Raw genomic sequence first — 26,708 nt, 5'->3', positions numbered from 1 at the left:
GTCTAAGGACGGCTTGTACGTGTGTCTGCCTAGCGCTCTCTCGCGGACTCGAGCAGGCCACTACTTTTTACTCGGATGAATCCGAGACACCAATTTCACAACAAAGTGATAGAAATCAATCTTTTCAGCGGCAGTTGTAACAACCGCTCTCCAAAGAAGGGTCAGCAAAGAATATAAAAATCACGATGTCAGAGGCAAGGATATCGTCGTGTATTGGGTGTCGGCTGCGGAAGAGAAAATGTGACCAGAAGAGACCCATCTGTTCCCAATGCGAAGAGCTTCAGTTGCCTTTCAACTTGTGTTCATATAGAAAGATGGGTTTGATATCCAAAGACGCTAAGGCTACGTTAAATTCGATGAAGGAGAAAAACATGGCAATGAAGGAAGAAATGATGAAGATAAGTCAGGAGATGGACGCTGCTGAGCTAGGTCAACATGAACGGTCCAATAAAGATCTTGTCAATAACCCATTGTTCAAAACAGTTCAGGAATCATCCACAAGTCTGACACATTTCGGAAGCACCTCATGGGAAGCACAATTATCATCAGAGCCACTATTCAAAGCCATATTGGATGAGTCACATAATGTACTAGAAAATGAATTTAAAGCTCACCAGAGACCTGATAATCAAAGATCAACTCCTGAAAGAGAATTTGAACATGTATTGGAAGTTTCAAGTCTTATACAAACAATCAACCATACTGCAATTGATGGGTCGGGATGTCAATTGGAGGAACATATTTTTAGCTCAATGCATCAAATTGTTGGAAAAATTGAAGATTTGCTACCTGATATGACTATAATAAAACATATTTTATGGTTATATAAAGAATATAATTCCATTGAAGCTATAAATTTTCAATCAATCAATTTTGAATTTTTAGATTCCATTGTGTGGAATTTTCTATCTGAATCAAATGAGATAAAAGGGAAAGCAATCATAACTTTGAACTTTCCTAATGATTTCCATAAAATTTCAGGTTTTCTATTATTTTTATCAAGCTTTTGTTGGTTAATATTTTGTCAAAGTTTATCCCCAGTAACTGATCGACATGTTGATTTCAAATTAATAACAGAATATGAAGATGCTCTCTATTTATTGGCACATAATTATCTATCTTCAAAAAATGAGTTGAGATACTTATATACCGTGGAAGCATTTCAAGCAATAATGTTAACACGGTGGTTTAGACAATTTGTACCAAAATCTTTAGAAGCACAAATTGGTGGTACTCAAACTTCAGTATTTGTTAGAAGGAAAATTACTTTAGGTAAGATTTTGAATTTGAACAAAGATATTGATATTTATTATGCTCATAAGTCAGATTTTGTACGAAAGCAACTAAAAAGTCTTTGGTATGCTATGGTGAATTTTGATTCGATTCAATCATTTGAAACTGGTATCCCACCAAAAATTACAGATCCAATCATAAGGTATAAAGACTTCAAAAATATATTTACTGAAACTCCAATTGTCGTTAATGAAGTTTTAAATGCTTATCAGGATATAGAATTCATTGATGATACTTATGTTTTCATTAAACTTTTGGAAATAAGAGTCATCAAACCATTGAAAGATTTTATAAGGAAAGAATTTAATGCATTAGAAGATGATGTAACTTCATTCAGAGACTTTGATTTTGACAATGTTTTGAACCATGGTTTTCATGACTACGTTCAATATGTTGCATATAGATCTGTCGTTTTTTCAATAATTCAAACATTTTATCAAATTTGTTATCAAAGATTAAAATTCATTAATGATCAAAACTCAAAGATTTCAAAAGTCATATTTATTAAAACAATGAAGTATTCGTTGGGAATTATCAGCTTAAACAAAGAATTTTTAATTGCCTATAAAAGATTATCATTACATCCAAATGGTAATAATTTTTATCCTTTACCGTCTTTGAGAATGACGTTTTATCCATCTATTAGGTTATCTCATAGAAGAGCAACCTTATTCATTTATACAAGATTATTAGATCAATTGAAAATTAAAGACATACCAAAATTTGTTGATGATTTTTTTTACAAATCAGATTCCATATCAGATAGTAGTGAAATATTACAAAAATTTGAACAACAAGATATTTATCATGAAAATGATTATACTTATTTGGATTATTGTGATATGGAAATTGATGATAATTATGATGCATTGATTTTAAAGTTTGATAAATTTCAAGATTGGAAATTTGTATCATACATATCGGCAAGTATAATTCAAGAATCTTTCAATTGTCTTAAAGTCAACGATCGCTTCAATTTTGATTTCATTACTTACAATTACCTTTATTTTATAACATTTAAACTTTCAAAATTTTTCTTACGTTATGCATATTCAAGTTTAAATGAAAAAAAACCCAAGTCAACATCAACTACTAATAATCAGAAAGATTCTAAAGCCGTTAAAGAGTTCAAAAAACAATTTGAATCAAGAAGGGACTCTTTCAATTTCAAGACTTTTTTCCAAGATTCTTATATTTATAAAGATTCAGATGATCATAAATTGAATGAATTATTCAGCAGTTTAGATCTACCTATAGCGAATGATTCAAAGCTTTTTTTCAAATGGTTTGATCAATAAACAAGTTTATGAATTACATACAACACAGGACAGTTAACTAATTAGGTATTCCATCGAATGTCTATAATTTATATACGTTTAAGAATCAGTATATAGTGCAAACTAATGACAATTAATTATGATTATAAAACAAATGCGTATTTAGATTTAGTTCTAATTTTTTTACCATAAGCATAAAATAAGAATGGTACAGGAATTAAAACAACACCAACCAATGCTAACAATAACCCAGCCCATTTTAAATGCATTCCATGTAACATTTGAACCCCAAAAAGTGGGAAAGCACAAGCGAATGAAGATCTTAAAAATGTATTAGCGGCCATAGCAGAAGCAGCAAAGATTAAATAAGAGTCAATAATATAATTAATTGAAGCATTAAATATAACTAATAATCCAATACCTGTAAAAATACCAGATGCAGTTGGTGCCATCCAATGGATTTTTTCAGGCCAATTACCAGTCCAAAATAACCAGAAAATACCAATTGGGAAAGCAATTGAACCAACAAATAATGGTGGTAATCTTGCTTCTGGAACTGGTTTATTATTATTTGCTCTAAGTGCCTTGATATAACGACCTTCCATAAGTACTGAAAATGTTCCACCGATGAAAAATCCAATGATAAGACCCAAGTAAGGTAAATATGAGACACCACCGTGCATTTTATAACCTTCTGCAAATATCACAGGATAAGCAGTCAACATAAGATATAAAATACCATAAATAAAAGCATTATAAATGGAGATCAAAAGAATAACAGGTTCTGTAACTAACATTTTCAATGGTCTTGTTAGATTTTTCTCCACAATATCTTTTATAGTTAATGTGAATTCATCATGAGGAGCATGGATAGCCCAGTTACCAGTTTTTTGTTTGATTTCTTTGGCTTTTTCCACAAGGATAATTGGATGATGAGTTTCTTTATAAAATAGTAGAACTAAAAGAGTACTAACTGAACCCATGATACCAGTGATATATTCAGTCCATCTCCAACCAAGATAACTATAAGTAATGAAAGAACCAGCTAATGGAGCTAGGATTGGAATACAAAAAACCGTCATGACGAAAATACAAATAACTTTACCTCTTTGTTCATTATTGAAAACATCAGCAAAAGCAGCAGGAACAACAACCATTGGAGCAGCACCTATAGAACCACCAAAAAATCGACAAATCAAGACAGTTTGAATATCTTTTCCTGTAGCAGTTGCAAATTGAAATAATGTAAAACCAATACCACTTATAAGAAGTACAATTCTTCTACCGTATAATTCACTTAATGGAGCCCAAATAACAGGTCCACATGCAAATCCTAAAACAAAAAATGAGACTGCTAAGGTTGCAACAACTCTACCAACATGAAACTCTTCAGCAACGAACAAAATACCAGGTGAAAACACTGATGAAGCCCATGAAACACATGATGTGTGAAATGCAATAATAAAACATAATGGTAATTTTTTGCTTAAAGGCCAGTTTGTTGGGATTCTTGGATCTTGAGGACCATCAAATGATACTGTATATTCTTCAACATTTGGTACGAAAGTTGGGAATGTTTTACCAAGACCCATTGAGGGTATATCTTTATTTTCATTAATTATGTGATCTTTATTGTTTAAATTACTTGAGGTACGATTTCTTGATTGTGGTTGTTGTGAAGGGAATTCATTACCACTTAAAGCTGATGATAGTTGTCTACTCAATTGTGCAGAAGATTCTATTCTTTCCAAGTAATTAAGATTTTCTGGATTTGGTTTAGTTTGATTCTCATCATTATGTGTGATAGACTGTGGATCTATAGCTTCTGAGTTTGAAGAACTTGATAATTGGGAAGATTTTTCAACATCAAGCTGATTGTCATTAAATCCAGACATATTAATTAACTGATAAGATGACGTTGAATTCTTGAATTCACTAATTAGTTGAATCTTATAATTCTCAAGGATATGCTTAGATTTAAATACCATTTGAAAATTTCAATAATATATACGAGAGTCGGTTCGTCTAAATGATCACAATGCGTCGCTATACAATCTGTTAACTCAATACTGCAATCAAAACGGCTGGAAAAGCCATACAGACCGATTTATGAATTTGAACACCGAAAAAGAAAAGGCCTAATTCCAGAAACTCCGTGAAAGAAAGATCAATTCCAAGGCAAGCAAGAAAACAATATATATCAATACATCTGGATATAGAGCTTTGAGACCAGTTCTAATAATTCAATGCTTCAGTAACTGGCTAGTACGTGGTACTAAACTACCATGGCCCTGCAAGTTGATACCGGTCATCGGGAAGTAGGAACCATTTCAACCAACCGACCTCCGAAGCTATAACTTATATGGCACAGATCCTGCTAGTGGTTTATACTAGTAGTAATTATAGTGGACAGATATTTAATAATGCTGAATAGAATATCATTGTTTTCTTCCCTTTTGAATATAGACTTTGCGTTAACTTTCACAGTTTTAACTTCCTTCTATATCAAAATTATCGTCGGCTTTAGTACATTATTACCATTAAATCCCAGCACGTGATGATCCACTCACGTGATTTATTTCTTTTTTTTTTTAATTTAATTTTTTTTTTTTTTTGGCGATGAAAAAAAAAATGGTAATCAAGTAAGAAAAATGCTAGAATATTCCTTTGGCTCTTCTTGACCTGTTGACAATTGGTGAACCTGTGCTATATTTTATAAGCTGAGATCCACGTTATCCATACTATACAATCAATACAAGTGTACTCTTCAGAAAAAACAACACTTATAATACTCAACTATTGGAACAAGTTAGATCTCCCCATTGTGTCTGATTTATTTAAACTCGGACTAATATAACAAAGAGGCAAATTAGTTAAATTATAGTCATTTGAACTTATTACAACAAAAAAAATTAATTATTAATACATTATAGAACATATATATCAAACAAAATGGTTAAAGATACTAAATTTTATGATTTATTAGGTGTTTCCGCCACTGCTTCTGATACAGAAATCAAGAAAGGTTACAGAAAAGCTGCATTAAAATATCATCCAGATAAAAATCCTTCAGAAGAAGCCGCTGAAAAATTTAAAGAAATCAGTAGTGCTTATGAAGTCTTGAGTGATTCTCAAAAGAGAGAAATTTATGATACTTATGGTGAAGAAGGTTTATCCGGTGGTGGTCCAGGTGGTATGGGCGGTGGTATGGGTGCTGATGACATCTTTTCACAATTCTTTGGTGGTGGTATGTTTGGTGGTGGTGGTGGTGCTTCAAGAGGTCCACAAAGAGGTGCTGATATTAAACATTCAATCAGTGCTACTTTAGAAGAATTATATAAAGGTAGAACTGCTAAATTAGCTTTAAATAAAACTGTTCTATGTAAAGGTTGTGAAGGTCGTGGTGGTAAAGCTGGTGCCGTTTCAAAATGTTCTTCATGTGGTGGTAGAGGTATTAAATTCGTTACAAGACAAATGGGTCCAATGTTACAAAGATTCCAAACTACTTGTGATGTTTGTTCTGGTAGTGGTGATATTATTGATCCAAAAGATCGTTGTAAAACTTGTAATGGTAAAAAAACTCAAAGTGAAAGAAAAATTTTACAAGTTCATGTTGATCCAGGTATGAAGAATGGTCAAAGAATTGTTTTCAAAGGTGAAGCTGATCAAGAACCAGATGTTATTACTGGTGATGTTATCTTTGTTGTTGATGAAAAACCACATTCTACTTTCAAAAGAAAAGGTGATGATTTAATCTATGAAGCTGAAATTGATTTATTAACTGCTTTAGCTGGTGGTGAATTAAATATCAAACATGTTAGTGGTGAATACTTGAAAGTTTCTATAATTCCAGGTGAAATCATTTCACCAGGTCAAATTAAAGTTATTGAAAACAAAGGTATGCCAATTTATAAATTAGGTGGTTATGGTAATATGTTTATCAAATTTACAATTAAATTCCCATCAGATAATTTCACATCAGAAGAAAACTTGAAGAAATTAGAATCAATTTTACCACCAAGAAGAAAAGAAACAATTCCAAAAGGATCACAAGTTGAAGAAGTTACATTAAGTGAATATGATGAATCTAAACATGAATCTTCAAGAAGAAGACAACAAGCTCATTATGATGACTCTGAAGATGATGATGAAGGTGCTGGTCCAGGTGTTCAATGTGCTTCTCAATAGGTCTTGAATCTCTTCATTTTTGGCATATATATATATTGTAAATTATTCTCAATAAATTAGGTGATTTTTGCTTTGAAAGAAATAAAGTCGTTGTAGTTTTCTTATCGTTTCTAAAAATACAATTGAAACTAGTTAACTTGAGATCATTCAATAAAACATAAATAAACATAACTCCATTAACCGTGACATTTATACATTAAATTTTTCAAACTTTTACTCATAAATTATGGGCAGTTTGCAGCAAAAGGCATAATAAACTTATATAACATAGGCAGGTGGATAACTAGTATCTTTAATCCTTGGTAATCTTAAAGGATTGAAATTATTTTTGGATTTAGATGATTTTGAATTATTGGTAGCTTCTTCATAAGTTGGTGGTGATGGTTGATTAATTTTACCTGAAGGTAAGAGATATATTGGAATTCTCAAATAAATGTCACTTTTCAGAATAGGTCTTGGTGCAAAGACATGACCACTTGTAAATGGTGATGAATCTAAAAGACGTTGATCTGAAATTGGTGTGGTACTTGTTTGATGTTCTGTATCATGAGATAATGACAAACTTTTGTCTTTGATGGAATTACTATAAGTGATGGAATTTTTCTCTATTGATTTCACTTTCAAAATCATTTGGATATAATGTGTAATTTTCAAACTTTTTGGATTAAGATAATCATCTAAATGATTATTTGAAATATGAGGATGAATATTGAAAGGCATTGATTTGGGTAATTTGATTGATAACTCAACATTATAAAGATTTGAATCTTTAATCAATTCTTTAGGATCATTAATTAATTTTAAAAGATGTTTTTCATTAAGTTCATGTGTATCACCATCACCAATAAATTCACTTCTTTTTTCACATTGAATTTTTTGAATGAAAAATATTTTAATTTGATCAATTTCAGAAGTTCGATCATTAAATAAAGGTCTCAGTTGGAAATTTAAATTAAATCTATCACCTAATGATATATATTTCATTGATATTGAAAGATCATAATGCATATATTCTCTCCAATCACCCAGAGCTTGAATACATTCTGAAGTTATATGAGAACCAACTAAGGGACCTCTCATCAAATGAATTGGTTTTCTAATCATTAATTTAGGTAAACCTTCAAATTCCATTATAACTTCAATACAATAAGTTCTATTACCAAATCCAGTGATTATAGATTCAGGTAAATCAGCATCCAAAACAAAAAGCAAAGGTAAAGAATAAGAACCTTTCAATGGTTCATTTGAATTGAAACCATATTCATAAACATCTTGAACTATAGTTTTAGATTCTTGACTTCTTAAATACCTAGCATTTAATGATTTTTTATAAATAACATCAGATGATCTACCAATAAATCTAATCAAGATCTTATCAATGTATCTTTTTCTACCTTTTGCCATTACTTTCAATGAACCTCTAATCAAACTCAGTGGCGCGTCATTTCTTTCTCTTTTATTTAATCCTTGTAATAAAATAACATCTTCATCAAGTTGTAATTCAGCGCTTAACCCACTAAGCATCTTATAATATGGAATCATTGTTCAAATATATCTTTTGTGCTTTGATTAATCAAGCGCGCTTCATGAAACACTTGAATCTCTGATATTCATCATCAAACAAATGATAAAAGAGATCGTGTAATGAATCAAATTTGAAACAAATCATTTAATCTTATCTTTTTACAAGAAAATAAAAAAAATTAAAGTTTAATACCAATGTTTATAAACAATATAAAGAAAATTTTGGCAAAAAAATGAGCAAATGTAGCGCCTCCTGGTTTCGATCCAGAGACATCAGGGTTATGAGCCCTGCGCGCTTCCACTGCGCCAAGGCGCTCAATTGATGAGTTCTTTAATCCTCTGAAGTACCGGGTTGTACTCAATGCGTAGTCACGTGATAAGAATTTCGCGGATTTTTTTCGGACCGATCTAGCGGATAAACGTGTGTTTGAAGAATGCGTTTTAAGCTTAAATTATAGATATAAAAGTTTTTTTCTGTCATATAGCTGATGTTTTTAAGGTGTAAATGGTGAACGCCAGGTTTCAAGTTTAATATACTATATAAATGGTCAGAAATATCAGTTTAAGGTATATCAATTGAATAAATTGCTAGTTTCAATTTTGGAAAGATCAATCAAGTGTAAAACGTCTTAACACCATGACTATAATTAATAAAATTGCAAATGAAATTGGAATATCAACTCTTTTAAAATCCAATTCAGATGTTTATATCATAACAATACTTCGTATGCTTAGATTTTTTGGATTTACAAGTATTTCATTAGTTTTAGCAATTTTCTTAAAAGAAGATGGATATAATGAAAAATTTATTGGTTATTTAATGAGTTTAACATTTTTTGGTGATTTAATTACATCATTTTTAATATCATTAATTGCAGATAAAATTGGTAGGAAATTTACATATATTTTATCATCAATAATTATGATTTCAACTGGATTAAGTTTTATTTATTTCCATGAACATACATTAATTATTTTTTTTGTTTCATTTATTGGTATTATAACACCTCATGGTGGTGAAGTTGGACCTTTTAGATCAGTTGAAGAAAGTATTATAGCAGATTTATGTAAATATGAAGAAAGGTCAGATATTTATGCATGGGGTTCATTTTTAAGTAATTTATCATCTGCAATTGGTTCTTATTCAATTGGGATATTGATTAATTATATGGAATTGAAATATAATATTAATAAAATTGATGCATATTTGATGGGATTTTGGGTTTATATCTTGGTTGCAATTATTATGGCTATATTATCAATGTTTTTAAGTAATAAAATTGAGATTCAAAAACATGATCAAGAAACAAGTGAAACAAGTGAAACAAGTCCATTAATTACATCCCGTGAACAACCATCTATTACAACCACAAAGACTCAATCATTTTGGTCAAAACTTATACCAAATTTATCTGGGGAATCAGCTTCAGCAATTGTTATTAAATTAACATTATTATTTGCACTTGATGCATTTGCATCATCAATTATTTCATTTTCATGGCAATCATATTATATTCAAAAAAAATTTAATATTACAACAGAAGATTTAGGTGGAGTTTTTTTCATAACAATGATTATAACTGCAATAACTGCCCTTTTAAGTACTTCATTTTCCAAAAGATTAGGACCTGTTGTTACAATGGTTTGTACTCATTTACCTTCATCAATTACATTAGGTTTAATTCCAGCACCAAAATCATTTAAAATTACAATTTTTTTATTAATTATTAGAGCATTAACACAACAAATGGATGTTGCACCCAAGAAAGTGTTTATGACTACTGTGATTAAACCATCACAAAGAACAGCAATATTAGGTTGGGTTAATGTTGTCAAAACATTAGCACAATTAGCAGGTCCAAGTATAACTGGTGTATTAACTAGTTATGAATTACAATGGGTTTGTTTTGTTATAGCAGGTTCGTTGAAGAGTGTTTATGACTTGGGTATTTGGGTTTCATTTTTGCAATATAATAGACATAATGAGCATTGAATATAGAATTATTAAATAGATCTAAATATTATACATAGTTAAAGCTCGTTTAAGTAGATTTGATCGCGAAATGATTATGCAAAGAGTCAGACAGACAGCGAACGACAGCCAATGAGATGGAAGATGGTCAGGATTCAACAGTATATCCATAATTTATCCATTGGAATTATCAATAATCATTGTACCAAACCCTTTGTAATAAGCCTATGAATACTATGAATACCACTCACTTTTGTTCTCAAAACCTCATAGTTAATAAAAATCCCACAGCGAAACCGGCCAAAAAAACGTTTTTCGCAATAAAAAAAAAATCAAATGCATGTGAAAAAAAGTCAAAGACTCAGAAAAGTCGAGAGAAGCGCAGTGAATCATAGTACTGAATAATAAATACAAGTGAATATATAACCAGTATTGTTTCCTTCAATTCAATTCAAACTCATAGGGAATTAGATACAATCCAATATCATGAGAATCAGTCACAAATTGGAACAAAGTCACAAGGAAAATGACATTCCAACGTTTTCTTTTGAGTTTTTCGTTCCTAAAACTAGTCAAGGTGTTCAAAATCTTTATGATCGTATGGATAGAATGTATAATGTGAATCCACAATTCATCGATGTCACTTGGAACGCTGGTGGGAGACTTTCCAACTTAACCACTGATATTGTTCAAACAGCCCAATCTGTTCTTGGTTTAGAAACATGTATGCATTTGACTTGTACCAATATGCCTGTTGATTTAATTGACAAGGCTTTAAAAGAAGCTTATGATTCAGGTTGTCAAAACATTTTGGCACTTAGAGGAGATCCACCTGTGGAGGGAGGTGAATGGACCGCTGTGGAAGGAGGATTCCAACATGCCAAAGATCTTGTTAAATACATCAGAAACAAGTACGGGAACCATTTTGACATTGGAGTTGCCGCATACCCAGAAGGACATCCTGAAGAAACCGATATTGATTTGTTGATTGGATTCCTCAAAGAAAAGATCGATGCAGGGGCTGATTTTATCATTACACAAATGTTTTACGATGCTGAGAATTTCATTGAATGGTGTCAAAAATTAAGAGATCAAGACATTAATGTTCCAATTATTCCAGGTATTATGCCTATTAGTACATATGCTTCATTCAAGAGAAGATCAACTTGGTGTGAAATTAAAGTTCCTGAAGAATTTGAAAATAAATTATTAGCAAATAAAGATGATGATCAATTAGTTAGAAAAATTGGTACTGAATTAGTTGCAGAAATGTGTTCAAAATTAATTAATTCTGGATTTGTTAAACATTTACATTTTTATACAATGAATTTAGAAAAATCTTCAATTATGGTTTTAGAAAAATTAGGTCTTATTAATTCAAATGAACAAACTCAAAATAATACCGAGGCATTACCTTGGAGAAAATCTTTAAATCCAAATAGAAATAGTGAAACTGTTAGACCAATTTTTTGGAAAAATAGAAAATATAGTTATATTACAAGAACTCAAGATTGGGATGAATTTCCAAATGGTAGATGGGGTGATCCAAATTCTGCAGCTTTTGGTGATGTTGAATTATTTACTTCAGGTTTATTACGTCAATCATCAAAAAGATGTATTGAATTATGGGGGGAACCAAAAAATTTCAAAGATGTTTCTCAATTAGTTGTTAAATATTTACAAGGTGAAGTTAATAGTTTACCATGGTCTGATACTCCAATTACTGCAGAAATTGATTCAATTAAAAATGAATTGATTGAAATTAATCAAAATGGTATTTTAACTATTAATTCTCAACCAAGAGTTAATGGTGAACCTTCAAATCATCCTGCATTTGGTTGGGGTCCAAAAGATGGATTTGTTTATCAAAAACAATATTTAGAATTTTTAATGCCAAAATCAAAAATTTTAAAATTAATTTCCAAGATTGAATTAATTAATAAACCATTTAATTTATCAACAAATCAAAAAGATAATTTTAATTATTTAACATATTTTGCAATTGATTTTAATGATGATTTAATAACAAATTCAAAAGATGATTCTGCAAATGCAGTTACTTGGGGTATTTTCCCAGGTCAAGAAGTTTTACAGCCAACAATTGTGGAAAAAGTTTCATTTTTAGCTTGGAAAGATGAAGTTTTCAGAATTGCTGAAGAATGGAGTGGAATTTTTGAAGATGGTAGTGATTCTAAAAATACTATAAAAACAATTATTAATGATTATGCTTTAGTTAATATTGTTGATAATGATTATGTTGGAGAATCAAAAATATTTGATTTATTAAAACAATTATGATCTATTAAAAGTTATACATGATATTTTTTCAATTTTTTAATTCAGTTTCATGAAATGAAACATATGACATCAACTGTCTTTACCTAATACTTTAATTTATATTTGATTTTCAAAGTTTTATTATTACTATTACATTTTTTTTTATATTACAACTATTTTATGACAATTAAAAAAACACACAACTTAGAAAAATCAACAAAATTTTCTAAGTTTATGATTTGCTTTATATGATTCTTGGTTTTTGCATATTAAAATATTAAAATATTCACATTTAAAAAGAAAGATCGGTTAATGATCTGATCTATATATTATCATCACGACTTGAACTTCAACCGTTCAATGTCTATTATTACGTTCAATTTAAAAGTTCTTGGATTACATAGATTCGATTATAAATAAAAAGTTTTCTAAAGTTCTTTAAATATTAGTGTAAAACTATAAGCGATTGAAGTTAATCGATGTAATTCTAAGGTTTATGCAATTAACGTGATCATTAAAGAGGGAATAGAAATCTTGAACTTCACATGATATTCCATTATAGCGCTTCACATCTATAGTCATACTAAATCAGTATTGGTTCATCTCGATGTTTTCAAATACTAGTGGGTCCTAAGCTGAAAATTTGGGACCTAAAATTTGGGGACCAAGATTTTTTTCTAGGTCCCATTTCCGATTTTCAAACAAGCTGAAATATCAGAACATGGATGGTACTATAAGGATAGTATCCATCACTAGATAATAATTTTTTTAGGAATATTATTTAGTTACTTTCTCTTTTTAAATGCTCTAATATACAATAATATACACTTTGAGTGATTTTAAGTTTAGTGGATTACATAATCAGATATTCATTTGTTTACTTTTCAAAACATCAACACTTTCAAATTTGTCAAATTTTGAAAGAATACAAAGGGTATACACTTCAGTGGTTAAAGTGAATTGGCGCTATTACTGACTATTATGCTTACTGATACTCACTGATATTGTTCCTCTACAATGATTTAATTACCGCTCAAGATCTTTTGTTTATTACTATATTAAGGTATAATTTTGTATTTGTGATTTCATTTTTGTGTCAAAGAAATAATGGTTTGATTTAATTTTCATATAAGATGCATCCAAATCCCCAGAGTTAACTTTCATTATAATTTGATGTTTCTCTTTTAGCACGGATCAAATTTGCTATTTAGAGATAGAAACTTTTTATCATAGAATGAAAATATTGCTCCAAACCTTTGTCCTTTTATTTGTGTTTTCACCCTTGTTTTATCCACCGCCCGATCTTTCATACTGTGATGGAATGGTCTTACTTATTGGTAAAGGTGCCAGATCAAGCAACTGTTTGTATTTGGTGATACCATGAAAAGATCATTAGAATGGGGTACTTTGGTGTGTTTTTTTTATTTCGTTGGATGAATTTGTTTTGGGTTTTTTACCATTAGTTTGTGTCATCAGGTTATATTCATTTTGGATGGTTTGTTTTAGCTCATCACAAGGTTCTCGTTTTTGGTTGTTTTAGATTATTTGGTATTGTCCATGATATTTTAACTCATCAACTTATGGTTGCTTTTTGATTGTTACGTTTTCTTTTTGACTTGGTGAATGTTTTAATGGTCATGTCGTTTTAAGTTAAATCTTGTGACCAATGTTGTATTGATTTTGATAAAATTGATTTACTAGATGTTTATTTGTGCTTTTTGAAAAAATTTGGTTCCAATAATTTTAACCATTGCATAAAACAAGTTTAATATCAAATTATGTTATAGATAGACAGATCTATTGACTCAAAATAAGAATTTGATTATAAGTTGAATAATAACTTGCACTTATCAAAAAATTCACAATGGCTAAAATGATATTATGTGAATTAATGAACCAGTTTTCTATTAAAAATTTCAAAGCTTCAACATCATAATATAAACATTATTACAATTCATTGCACACATTTTATAAACAATAAGTACCATTTTTAAAATTGATACAACACCACAAAATTAAAATCAAAAGATAGAACACCACTATTATCAAGAATATAAGCACACAAATTGAATTTAGAAGATCACAAAACATGATAAGAGATATAAATATAATCATTCTCATATTACTACCTCATCATCATGGTTTTTTTCAGTTAAATTTGAACCCCCTTGGATATGGATATGAACTTAAGGTTTAATTGGTTATGATAATTGAACTTAAAGTTAGCAGCTTTAGGTTTTAAGTTTTTATTTACCATATTATTTATTCAAGTATCAAAATTGGTCATTTAATTGTTTTTTAGAATTTGAGGTGAAGACATAATATTTAAAATTCAAAAGTCTATAGAGCTTCTTATAAATTGAAAACCATTAACTTCTTTATTGAAGTTAAAAAACCATTTTTTTTGTTAAACCATGATATATCATTGTAGATGATATCATTTCTTAATACTTGTAGCTATTCTATGTAACACTTTAGTAAAGTTGATCTTGAGCAGTATTGATTCAATTCATTATGAAGGGAAGAAACAAATAGAAAACTTCCCTTGAAGATCAGAAGAAAAAAGTGGTAAAAAAACTTTTAGAAGAATTCAGGATTTGGCCTCCTTTTATATTTTTTTTTGAATTGCTCTCATGAGTTATATTCTCTTGTGAAATGTACAATAAAACATTGAGGGATAAATTAAGAAGCTAGGAGAGTTTAGTTGAGAAGAAAATTAATTTGTTGAGTGGTTATTACAGAAGCGATGAGAGGATTTATACACAAGACAACTGGGATTTTGTTCACAAAAGATTCTTCAACTTGTATAGAAATTTCAAAATCGTTTGTAAATTATAGCAAATATTGAAAATTAAAATTTCGAGAAAAGTCTATACCTTTTCTGCCCGAACCGATATCTCCCATTTTGAGATCGCGTATAATTTAAAATTGACACTTTATGTGTTGTTCTATACCTAAAGGCAAAAATTCAATCAATTTCAAGAATTTTGAAGGCCAGTTTATATAATTGAGCCATGTTGAAACAATTTACAGGGGTGTTCCTGCTGTTGTCACTTGTCTTCGCACAGATTGATATTCAATTGCAGGCAAATTGGGAAAATCCACCTTTTGCACTAAGATTATTAGAAACTGTTGCTACTGAAAATGAATCATATTATTTATCATCATTATCTAAGATTGCAGGTTTAAATTTGAATGAAGATGATGACGATGATGAAGGAGAGGGCCCAGCTTCCAATGATGAAGAATTATATCATTCAATTTTCAATCTTTTAACACCAAAAGAACAATCATTATATGATATTCCATTAGCAAATAAATATCATTCGCCAAGAATCATTTCACATTATAATTATTATAATAATACGGTTTTACCTAAATTCCAATCCAAATTGATTAAGAAATGTGGTGGTCGAGTTCCAAAAACTTGGTTAAAATTTAATGATGTTGTTTATTGTAAGCCAGATGATGTATTTGCATTAATGACTGATTCTTCAAATGAAATTGATAAAGAAATTTTAGAATTTGATAGAATCATTGGTGATCAAGGTCCATTATTAATCTTGTATGGTGATGTTAATGATCCTTCTTTTAAAGAATTCATTAATAATTTATATGATAATGCTAAATATGGTAAATTACGTTTTATTTGGAGATATGTTCCACAAAATATAGATGAACGTGAAATTTTATCAGGTTATGGTGTTGATTTAACTTTGAAGAGAACAGATTATTTAGTCATTGATGATAGAGATGTCAATAATAAAAATGTTAAAAGAGATCAAATTAAACAAGATGCTCAACAAGTGTTGAAAAATCAAGAATCTTCAAATTCATTTTTAGATATTTATAATGATGATATTCCAGGTGTTAATCAACAAGATTTAAAGGATTTAGATTTAAAGATTGCAAGTTTTATTTCAAGTTCCCAAAATCAATCTGAAAATTTCCAAAATTTAATTCATATTGTTCAAGATTTACCAAAATTTACTTCATATTTATCAGAATTGGAAATTAATGATGAACTTTTAGAATCAACTGAATTTAATGAGAAATTAGGATTAACTTCAGATTCATCTGCAATTTTCCTTAATGGATTACCAATTGATGAATCAGATTTAAATGTTTTCGGTTTATATAAAGCTATTAAAAAGGAACTTTCACTAGTGGAGAATTTTTCAGATTTGAAATTAGATCCAAAGATAACAAAAGATTTAATTGGTAAATTTGCTCTTTTATCAATGGTTAAAAATAGGAAAACTTTGAAAACAAGATATAATATTGAAACCAATGAACATAATCCAATTATTTTCATAAACAATATTGAATCAGATCCAACTTATGAAAATATTCCTAAAGATTTAAATATTTTCAAACAAAAACATCAATTTGGTCAAATCCCACCCTATAAAGAAAATATTCATAATGTTGTTTTCGTTATGAATTTTAGTGATGAAGAACAATTATTAACTTTACAAAGAATTTTCCAAGCTGTTGTACAAAGAGGTATAACTCAAAGAATTGGATTCATTCCATTAATTTCAAATGAAGAAGATCGTATCCATGCAAATAATATTTATTATTTATTAGAAAATAAAGGTTTTAAAAAAGCTGCAAGATATGTTTTCCAAATTGGTACAACTCCTAATCATTCTGTTGAAAATTTAACAGATGAAGATTATATTTCTAAATATTTAACACCTTTTGTTAAGAAATTTGATGTTTATGAACCATCAATTATTGTTAATAATATTTTTTATCCATTTGATTCAAATTGGCCTTATGCCTTAACAAGACAAGTTAGTGAAGATGTTAATTTGATCACAAGTGCAGTGTTTGCAGGTGCTATCAAAGAAGGTGATTCAATTAAAAAGTTATTATATGAAGATGCTACAGATTTTAGAAATACTTTGATTATCCCAGAGAATAAACGTCAATTAGATTATAAATATATTTCACCACAATTTCAAGAAATTATTAAAGCATCATCAAATTATATTTTTGAATTTACAAATACAAATGAAGATTCTGATAAATCTGCAACTTTAACATTTGGTGGTAATTTAGGTTCAAGATTTGAATTAGAACAATTTTTAGAAATTTTAAAATTTACTCAAAATGCAGATTTTAGTTTAAAAATTAGAATTATTGAAACTTCAAAAGAAGCTACATTTATTGGTAAAATTAGACAATCTTTAAATAAATCAATTGATCATGCAATTGAAGTTGTCCAAGGAATCATTGAAGATAATCAATTCACAGAATTAGATTTTGATCCAACTATAAAATCATTATTACAGTCAATTGATATTGATAGTTCTAAATTCTTATTATTTAATGGTCGTTATATTGAATTAAATGAAAAAATTATTGATGATGTATCATTAAATCATCTTGCAGATTATGAATTTGAAAATAGATTATATTTAGCATCTAAAGTTTTGAAAAAACATGAATCAATTGCAAATTCAGTTTCTCAAGATTGGTTTGAATCATTTGCAAGTTTAATTACAAAATCATTTTATGTTGAAACTGATTTATTTACACCTGCTCCATTACCAAGATTTGATTTTAGTGCATTAAATTTAAATAACGCAATTTCATTTGGTGATAAAGATAAGAGTGATATTAATGTTTTATTAGTTATTGATCCAGTTGAAGAGATTTCCCAAAAATTGATTTCATTAATTCAATCAATTAAAGATTTATCATTTATTTCATTAGATATCTTGATTCAACCTAAAAAGGAATTAAAAGAATTACCAGTAAAAAGATTTTATAGAAGTAATTTCCAATCATCAATTAAATTTAATAAAAATGGTAAATTAGATGAATCATCATTTGTTTCTTTTAATAAAGTTCCTGAAAAGACATTATTCACATTAGATATTGATGTTTTACCATCATGGGTTGTTGTTACTAAAGATAGTATTAGTGATTTAGATAATGTTTTATTAGAACAATCCGGTCCAGTAACTGGTATTTATGAGTTGAAAAACATTGCAGTTGAAGGTAATGCATTTGATGTTGATACACTAGAACCTCCAACTGGATTATCTGTTCAAATTGAAGGATCAGATACTAATGTTATGACAAACTATGGTTATTTACAATTGAAAGGGAATCCTGGTATTTGGAATTTTGAAATTAAACAAGGTAAATCAAGTGATATTTATTCATTGTTAACAACTGATGATTTTTATAGTACTGAAAGAGAGAAAACCAATGAAAAGATTAAATTTAGTTTATTGAATTTAGATGGTGTCAAATTATTCCCAAGAGTTATTAAGAAAGAAGGTAAAGAAAATGAATCATTAATTTCTTTAACTGGTGAATCTATTGATGTTGTTCAAGATGAAGAAGAAGAATCAAAACCAAAACTTGGATTTTTCCAAAAATTATTCCCACAGAAAAAGAAGAAACAAGCAGATATAAATATTTTCACAATTGCAAGTGGTCATTTATATGAAAGATTCTTGAGTATTATGACTGCATCAGTTATGCGTCATACAAAACATACAGTTAAATTTTGGTTAATTGAAAATTATATGTCACCAAGTTTTAGAAAATTTCTACCACATTTAGCTGAAAAATATGGATTTGAATATGAATTAATCACATATAATTGGCCATCATGGTTAAGAGGACAAAGAGAAAAACAAAGAACATTTTGGGGCTATAAAATTTTATTTCTTGATGTTTTGTTTCCTCAAGATTTAGAAAAAGTTATCTTTGTTGATTCTGATCAAATTGTTCGTACAGATTTAAAAGAATTAGTTGATTTAGATCTTGAAGGTGCAGCATATGGTTATACGCCAATGGGAGATTCTAGAGAAGAAATGGAAGGATTCAGATTTTGGAAACAAGGTTATTGGGCAAAAATGCTTGGAGATGAATATAAATATCATATCAGTGCACTTTATGTTATTGATTTGAAAAGATTTAGAGAAATAGCAGCAGGTGATACATTAAGACAACATTATCAAGCATTATCTAAAGATCCAGGATCATTATCAAATTTAGATCAAGATTTACCAAATAATTTACAACCAAAATTAAAAATATTTTCATTACCACAAGATTGGTTATGGTGTGAAACATGGTGTGATGATGAAAGTTTAAAGACTGCCAAAACAATTGATTTATGTAATAATCCATTGACAAAAGAACCTAAATTAGATAGAGCTCGTCGTCAAATACCTGAATGGACAGAATACGATGATGAAATTACAGCTTTAAGAGAAGAAGTTTTTCCAAAAGTAGAATTATCAGTGGGAGAGGAAATAAAACCAGGGGAATCCAATTCTAATGATGATTTAGATCATGATGAATTGTGATTAAGTAAAATATTCATAAATAAATGAAAGATTGCTTTGTATAAATTTTGTACTTTATATACTTTTAAATTGAGTCATGTGAATCATTGGTGTCTGGAGTTAAGGATTTTTGGAAAAAGATCCGAAGCGATAATGAAAGATTTGATCAAGGAATTTGATACCATGAACTCCTACTGGGCTCCTTCTAGATCAGAATTTACCAAGGGGTTTTGACATATTGTATCATGTTGAGAGCTGCTGGCTTGAGAGCTGTGAGATCACAGCGTTGTGGTTATAGCTTGGTGCTGGCTCAATCCAGATTCAATTCATCAAATGGGTCATCACAGACACAATCACAAAATCCAAAAGATAGTTCCACTACTCCAAATTCAAATATTTCTAAGAAAGTTGAAAATAGAGCTAGTAAAGAAAGACAAGAAACACATTTGAAGGTATTACAAGATATTCAAAATTCCATGGTTAAAGTTCCATCACCTAGAAAATTGAAAAATTATCTTGATAATTATATTATTGGACAAGATACAGGTAAAAAAGTTATGTCAGTTGCAGTTTATAATCATTATTTAAGAATCAATGATAAAGCTAAAAAATTAGCTAAAAAATTAGCAAAAGAGAAACAAAAAGAAGATGATGCTATATATTCATTTAGTGATAACGTTAAACCAAAGAAAAATAAAGATGCAGAACAATTAAGTTTTTCATTAGATAATGAAGATCAAGATTTAGAATTAAGTAAATCAAATATATTATTATTAGGTCCATCAGGTTCAGGTAAAACATTAATTGCTAAAACATTGGCTCGTGTATTGAATGTTCCATTTTCTATAACAGATTGTACACAATTAACACAAGCTGGTTATATTGGTGAGGATGTTGAATTATGTATTGAAAGATTATTAATTAATAGTAATTATGATGTGGAAAAGGCGGAAAAGGGGATTGTTGTATTGGATGAAGTTGATAAATTATCTAAACCTTCAATGTCAAATGGTACAAAAGATGTTGCTGGAGAAGGTGTTCAACAAGCATTATTAAAATTAATTGAAGGTACAAATGTTCAAGTTCAAGTTAAAAAACCTGTAAATAAAGAAAAAGATTCACAAAATAATAATCAACAAATTTCCAAAAAAAATGAAACTTATCATATTGATACAAGTAATATATTATTTGTTTTAATGGGTGCTTTCATTGGATTAGATGAACATATTTCAACAAGATTAGCTAAATCATCAATTGGATTCGAAGCAGATATAAATACTGATCAAGATAAAGATGGTAAAAAATATAGTTTGAAGCAAATTAAATTAGAAGATGGACGTAAAGTTTCAGCATTAGAATTAATAACACCACAAGATTTAACATCATTTGGTATGATTCCAGAATTAATTGGTAGAATTCCCATAATAACAGGATTAGATTCATTAAATGAAACAGATCTTTTATCTATATTAACTGAACCTAAGAATGCTATATTAAGTCAATATGAATATATTTTCCAACAATTTGGAGTAAATTTAAAAATTACTAAACCTGCATTGAAAAAAATTGCAGATTTATCATTAAAAGAAGGTACTGGAGCAAGAGGATTACGTGGTATAATGGAAAGATTATTATTAACGGTTAATTATGAATGTCCAGACTCTGGGATTCAATTTGTCCTTGTGAATTCAGAAACTGTTGATTCTATAAATTCTGGTAAAGTTAAAGCACATTATTATGGAAGAGGTGATTTATTTCAATTTGTTGAAGATGTTTTGGAGGAGGATCCAATTTTAGGGAAACAACTTCAAACGGAGTTCAACATCACACCAGCCAATGATCATGAAACAGTAGCAGCATCGGGATAATACCAAATACTTATAATTTATAATTTATGACTTTATGTATACTGATTATGTAATGCTGTCTCTTCTCGCGGGAGTTTCCCCTTTCGGAAACACCGATAACGTGAAAGCTTTTCAACAAACAGCAAATTGCTTTGAAGAAACCTGTCATTAACAAACGATTAAATAAGATGAAAACAAACGAGTAAAAGTGATTTCAACAAGATAATCAATAACATCATAGTCATAGTACACAATCACAATCAAACAGTCTGAGTATTCTTGTTATTGCCTATTGTTAGTACAAGAATATCCCCATTATCATCACATTCTCAAGCTGAACGCACTTCGGCTTTATCACATACCAGGCACAGGTTTGAGTCTCTTGACGCTTTTGACTCGAAACTTGAGCTGCAAGTTGATTTGATAACTTTGAACTCGTCACAAGCGAGACAGCCTTAGTGTCGAATATCATTACTACTTCAATACAACACAGTTAAAAGTTTTCTCATTGGAGATTATTATATTTATATCACATTCCCCCTTTGTTTAATATGGATAATCCAACAATCAAGAAACATTCATCAATGTTTGGTTTTAAGAAACCTAGTATAACACGTCAAGATTCTTCACCAAATACAAATGCCGGTACAGGTGCTGATAATCGTTCAATATATTCACAATCTTCTTCAATAGCTGGGTCAAGTCAAAATTTACCTATTGGTGAACATCAAAATCATCCAAAATCTGCATTTAGTCAATTTTTCACTGGTTCAAGTAATAATAAAGAAGAACAAGATGAAAGAAATAGACGATATCGAGAAAGGAAAACTCAAAATGATTTGATTAAAGATCGTTATAAACAAGATTCTATAAAATGGTTCTCATTAAGAAAATTAAGTGATGTATCAAAAGAAAATGATTCATTAACTTATTCCCCGGCAAGATTAAATTCTTTTTTACAATTTTATGATACTTATATTCAACAAAATTCAATAGAAAATATGAGAAATGTTATAAATTTAGTTGATTTTTGGTCAATAAGTGCAATTAAATATCTTTCTGGAGTTGATCAATTAATTAGAAAAAATTTAGTTGCAAGATATTCAAATTCTGACTTAAGAGAAGATCAAAAATTAAAAATTTTGAAAATTCATGGTGATTATTTTGGTATATCTTGGTCTTGGTTATTAGCTATGGATAATTGGAGTTGTGATATTTATTCTTTAACAACTACTCCAATAACTCATACAAATTATAGTGAATCTAAATCAAATATTGGTCCAAAAAATCATCATGTTGTTCATGGGAAATCATTATCAACAATGCCTTTTAAGAAAAATTCATATCCTTTAGCTATTGCTTATGAATTATGGTTTCAATTGAAAATTGATGAATGGAACCCAGTATTAACAGATTTACACAGAGTTATAAGTCCAAGTGGTTATTTAAATATGTTTTTAATGGATTATACCATTATAAATTGTAAAAATGAATTATACAATGAATTTTTCAAAAAATTACAAAAAATTGTTATAAATGAAGGTATGGATCCATTCCCATGTAAAAATATATTAAAAAGAACAAAAGAGGCAGGATTTATTGATGTTAAATATTCATTAATCTCTATAAAAAAGGGAATACCAAATAGAATGGGGAATTTAATGGAATTTATTCAAAGTTTTTTCGAATTAGCAATGTTTTCAAAATTTGCAAGAGATAAATTTTCTCAAAACGATTTACAATTATTTAAAGAATTAAGATTACAATATAATCAAGATGTTAAAAATGGGAAACTTTTAGATGAATTTGGTGATAGTTATTTAATGTTTGTTACTGCTAAAAAAAGTTCAAATGCTGAGTAACATGTGTATACAATATAATGATCTATATAAGATCATATATTGTTATTTAATTAAAAAAAGAAGTTGTTATTTATATAAATGAAGGTGCTTAATTTATTTGGTTTTATTTGGTCTTTAATTTGGTTTTAAAATGGAAAAAAAGTTGTATTTGATTTAATTATACGGTTGTTTTTATTTATAAGCTGGCATGAGACGTTATACAAATTGTACACGTACAAATTAGTACGTCGTTATACTTTACTAGGCAGCTAGTGATTGAACATTAACGTCCTCGAAATGAAAATGTGTAATTTTTCATGGCTTTAAACCCACATCGGTAATTAAATTTTTAAGAATATGGCTGTACGATAAGCTTGATATGACGGTGATAGGACGGGCCGTATATAACGGAAATCGGTAAGCATCTATATAAGAAGCTTTCGAAATCTTGAAATTTTATGAGCTTGAATTACTTCTGACCAGTATATTCTTTATATTAAAGATCAATCAATTGATACATTATAATGGCTTCTAATCCTCCTGGTGCTTGTTGTTTACAATCTACTTTCCATGGTATGTTCTAACTGCTTTCAAGATCTAAGATCTTTGCTTGGCTTTGATTGTAAACAAATTCATTAGAGACTAACTATGATTTCAAACAGAAGGTGACCCAATTGGTAAACACGTTGAACTCTATGGTAATTGTAAGTACTAACCAATTTCTTGATTATATATTGTTGATCAAATTTCTAACAAAATCAATTATATAGTGAACACTTATGTTACTGGTGATAAAAGTGATAAAGTTATTATCATTTTAACTGATATTTTTGGTAATAAATATAACAATGTCTTATTAATTGCTGATGAATTATCTAAAAATGGTTATTATGTCTTGATTCCAGATATTTTAAAAGGTGATGATCGTACACCAGAAACTGATTTATCCATATGGTTACCAAATCATTCTTCAGAAATTACAAGACCAATTGTTGAATCATTTATAAATGAATTAACGAAAGATATTGATACAAAATTCTTAGGTTTGATTGGTTATTGCTTTGGTGCTAAATATGTTGTTCAACAATTAACAAATTCAACAAAAATCACAACAGGTGCAATTGCTCATCCATCATTAGTTACAATTGATGAAGTTTCTAAAATCACTAAACCAATTTTAATTTCCTCTGCAGAGACAGACCAAATGTTTACAGATGATTTAAGAAAACAAACTGAATCAAAATTAAAAGAAATTAAAGCTCGTTATCAAATTGATTTATTTAGTGGTGTTTCTCATGGGTTTTCTGTTAGAGGGGATGTTAGTGATGAAGTTGTTAAATATGCTAAAGAAAAAACTTTATATGATCAATTATATTGGTTTAATACTTTTGCAAGTGCTAAATGAATATTCATGTACTGGAAAAACAAACATGTCGAGCTACAGTTTTGCCTAAACTACTGAAAATCATGTACAATTATATGTCTAAAAAGTATACAGGTAGTGTGGGTTTTTATCGTGAAGTTCAGGTTGTTCTTCTAATGGGGTTCCTTGTCTCTCAGCTTCTTCTAAAGCTTTCAATTTTTTATTATTCAAATATTTGTAGTAACCAATTTGAATTAAAACATCCACCAATGCAACTGCAGTAAGCGCTAATCCAACTTTGATACCATTTTGATATCTTGGAGCATCATTGTCTCTAAAAACTTGACCGTACGCTAAACCTGCAGTGTTACCAAGTGCCATTGTGAACCCCATATATGCAGCTTTTTGATAATGCGAGGGCAAGTTATCACCTAACCACATCATGTTCAAACCAGTACCAGGATATACACCCATAATCATAAAAAAGCATCCAAAATAACGAACACCATCCTTTTTGGAAGCGTAAATTATGATGTAACCTATCAACATTGCCAATGCTGAAATAGCCATGAAAATTGATCTATTTTTGAAATAATCAGAAAGTGTTGCAACAATGATATAGTATATAGCACCATACATATAGATTGGAACCACCATAAGATTGGATTTTATACCTTCATAACCCATACTTGAAACGATTGTTGGTAAAAAAGTACTGCTTGCGAAAAAACTTAACACACAACAAAATTGCCATATAACTTCTGCATAAAATTTGAAATCTTTAAACATATCCCAAACCACACTCCATTTGAAGTCATCCTTCTCGTAAAGCTCAGGATAATGAATTAATCTTTGAGCATAACATTTTTTTTCCTCTTCATTAAAAAACCATGATGTTTCAAAATTTTTTGGGAATATGAATATCGCAAGAGGAAGAACACCAATAGTCATTAGACCTTCAACGAAAAACATAATTCTCCAACCTTCTTCCAAATGCTTCGGACCAGTAACTCTCAATAATCCATAAGCTAACAACCCACCAAAAGCACTTGCGAAAGCTGCAATAAAATAAACAAATGAGTGTCTTTTAGTCTTTTCTGATTTGGTATAAATTGTACTTGTCAAAACATAGATTACTGGTAAAATACCACTTTCAAATAGACCCATCACTAAACGACAAGCATATAACCCACCGGCATTTTGAATGAATGCTTGACTTAAAGTTGTTAACCCCCAGGCAAAAGCACAACCAATCATCAAATATTTTGGAGTCACTTTTTTCACAATCAATGTATTTATTGGTTCAAATGTCAAATAAGTTATATATAAGTATGAATTTGCATTACCGAATTCATTACCTTTTAAACCAATATCATCAATGAATCCATCCGTTTGAGCAAAACCTATGTTACTTCTATCTAATTGACAAAAGAAATAGAATATAGCAAACCATGTAACGACGAATATATCTAATTTTCTTAACACTCTTTTTTCAACCTGTTTGTCTATAACTATAGGTTCATTTTCCAAACTTTGATCACTATCTAAGGCTTCGATCTTTGTAAATTGATCTTTTGAAGTTTGATTAGATGATATTTGATTAAAGCTATGTGCTTCCTCTGTACTCTTCTTCCTCAACAGCTTCAACACCATTTTTTGAATAAGTAGTGATTCTTTATGATTTGGAGATAGCACACATCTTGAAGTCAATCTTTTATACTACAATGGATTCTTCTCTTATGTATATACAATATACATTAACAGTGAAAATTCTTTATATTAATCAAGCCATTGCATATGAATTGTGGCG

At 29.3% G+C, this 26,708-nt stretch overlaps 11 protein-coding genes across 11 annotated transcripts; 8 read left to right on the top strand and 3 right to left on the bottom strand.

Moving 5' to 3' along the window:
- Positions 1-314: 314 nt before the first annotated feature.
- Positions 315-2,591, top strand: BN7_954 (fungal specific transcription factor domain-containing protein; the record flags this gene model as incomplete). The annotated part of the gene is made up of 1 exon (XM_011278362.1): positions 315-2,591. One exon carries the CDS (start codon positions 315-317, stop codon positions 2,589-2,591), a length of 2,277 nt encoding a protein of 758 aa, XP_011276664.1.
- A 122-nt stretch (positions 2,592-2,713) lies between these two features.
- BN7_953 (MFS transporter) lies at positions 2,714-4,558 on the bottom strand (the record flags this gene model as incomplete). Its single annotated transcript, XM_011278361.1, has 1 exon — positions 2,714-4,558. The coding sequence occupies one exon, from the start codon at positions 4,556-4,558 to the stop codon at positions 2,714-2,716; it is 1,845 nt and encodes a 614-aa protein (XP_011276663.1).
- A 964-nt stretch (positions 4,559-5,522) lies between these two features.
- BN7_952 (Chaperone protein) lies at positions 5,523-6,758 on the top strand (the record flags this gene model as incomplete). Its single annotated transcript, XM_011278360.1, has 1 exon — positions 5,523-6,758. One exon carries the CDS (start codon positions 5,523-5,525, stop codon positions 6,756-6,758), a length of 1,236 nt encoding a protein of 411 aa, XP_011276662.1.
- A 258-nt stretch (positions 6,759-7,016) lies between these two features.
- BN7_951 (uncharacterized protein) lies at positions 7,017-8,300 on the bottom strand (the record flags this gene model as incomplete). Its single annotated transcript, XM_011278359.1, has 1 exon — positions 7,017-8,300. The coding sequence occupies one exon, from the start codon at positions 8,298-8,300 to the stop codon at positions 7,017-7,019; it is 1,284 nt and encodes a 427-aa protein (XP_011276661.1).
- Positions 8,301-8,919: 619 nt separating this feature from the next.
- On the top strand, positions 8,920-10,275 carry BN7_950 (uncharacterized protein; the record flags this gene model as incomplete). The annotated part of the gene is made up of 1 exon (XM_011278358.1): positions 8,920-10,275. The coding sequence occupies one exon, from the start codon at positions 8,920-8,922 to the stop codon at positions 10,273-10,275; it is 1,356 nt and encodes a 451-aa protein (XP_011276660.1).
- A 465-nt stretch (positions 10,276-10,740) lies between these two features.
- Positions 10,741-12,552, top strand: MET13 (methylenetetrahydrofolate reductase (NAD(P)H) MET13; the record flags this gene model as incomplete). Its single annotated transcript, XM_011278357.1, has 1 exon — positions 10,741-12,552. One exon carries the CDS (start codon positions 10,741-10,743, stop codon positions 12,550-12,552), a length of 1,812 nt encoding a protein of 603 aa, XP_011276659.1.
- A 2,993-nt stretch (positions 12,553-15,545) lies between these two features.
- KRE5 (Kre5p) lies at positions 15,546-19,868 on the top strand (the record flags this gene model as incomplete). The annotated part of the gene is made up of 1 exon (XM_011278356.1): positions 15,546-19,868. The coding sequence occupies one exon, from the start codon at positions 15,546-15,548 to the stop codon at positions 19,866-19,868; it is 4,323 nt and encodes a 1,440-aa protein (XP_011276658.1).
- A 224-nt stretch (positions 19,869-20,092) lies between these two features.
- MCX1 (Mcx1p) lies at positions 20,093-21,715 on the top strand (the record flags this gene model as incomplete). The annotated part of the gene is made up of 1 exon (XM_011278355.1): positions 20,093-21,715. The coding sequence occupies one exon, from the start codon at positions 20,093-20,095 to the stop codon at positions 21,713-21,715; it is 1,623 nt and encodes a 540-aa protein (XP_011276657.1).
- Positions 21,716-22,278: 563 nt separating this feature from the next.
- BN7_946 (uncharacterized protein) lies at positions 22,279-23,556 on the top strand (the record flags this gene model as incomplete). The annotated part of the gene is made up of 1 exon (XM_011278354.1): positions 22,279-23,556. One exon carries the CDS (start codon positions 22,279-22,281, stop codon positions 23,554-23,556), a length of 1,278 nt encoding a protein of 425 aa, XP_011276656.1.
- A 674-nt stretch (positions 23,557-24,230) lies between these two features.
- BN7_945 (Carboxymethylenebutenolidase) lies at positions 24,231-24,940 on the top strand (the record flags this gene model as incomplete). Its single annotated transcript, XM_011278353.1, has 2 exons — positions 24,231-24,243; positions 24,306-24,940. 2 exons carry the CDS (start codon positions 24,231-24,233, stop codon positions 24,938-24,940), a joined length of 648 nt encoding a protein of 215 aa, XP_011276655.1.
- Positions 24,941-25,018: 78 nt separating this feature from the next.
- Positions 25,019-26,551, bottom strand: BN7_944 (uncharacterized protein; the record flags this gene model as incomplete). Its single annotated transcript, XM_011278352.1, has 1 exon — positions 25,019-26,551. The coding sequence occupies one exon, from the start codon at positions 26,549-26,551 to the stop codon at positions 25,019-25,021; it is 1,533 nt and encodes a 510-aa protein (XP_011276654.1).
- Positions 26,552-26,708: the final 157 nt, after the last annotated feature.

The sequence above is a fragment of the Wickerhamomyces ciferrii genome, contig 00020 (assembly GCF_000313485.1).
Source record: "Wickerhamomyces ciferrii WGS project CAIF00000000 data, strain NRRL Y-1031 F-60-10, contig 00020, whole genome shotgun sequence".
In the NCBI taxonomy this organism is placed as follows: Eukaryota; Fungi; Ascomycota; class Saccharomycetes; order Phaffomycetales; family Wickerhamomycetaceae; genus Hansenula; species Hansenula ciferrii.
The sequence above is the reverse complement of the archived record's forward strand: the minus strand, read 5'-3'. Positions and strand labels throughout refer to the sequence as shown.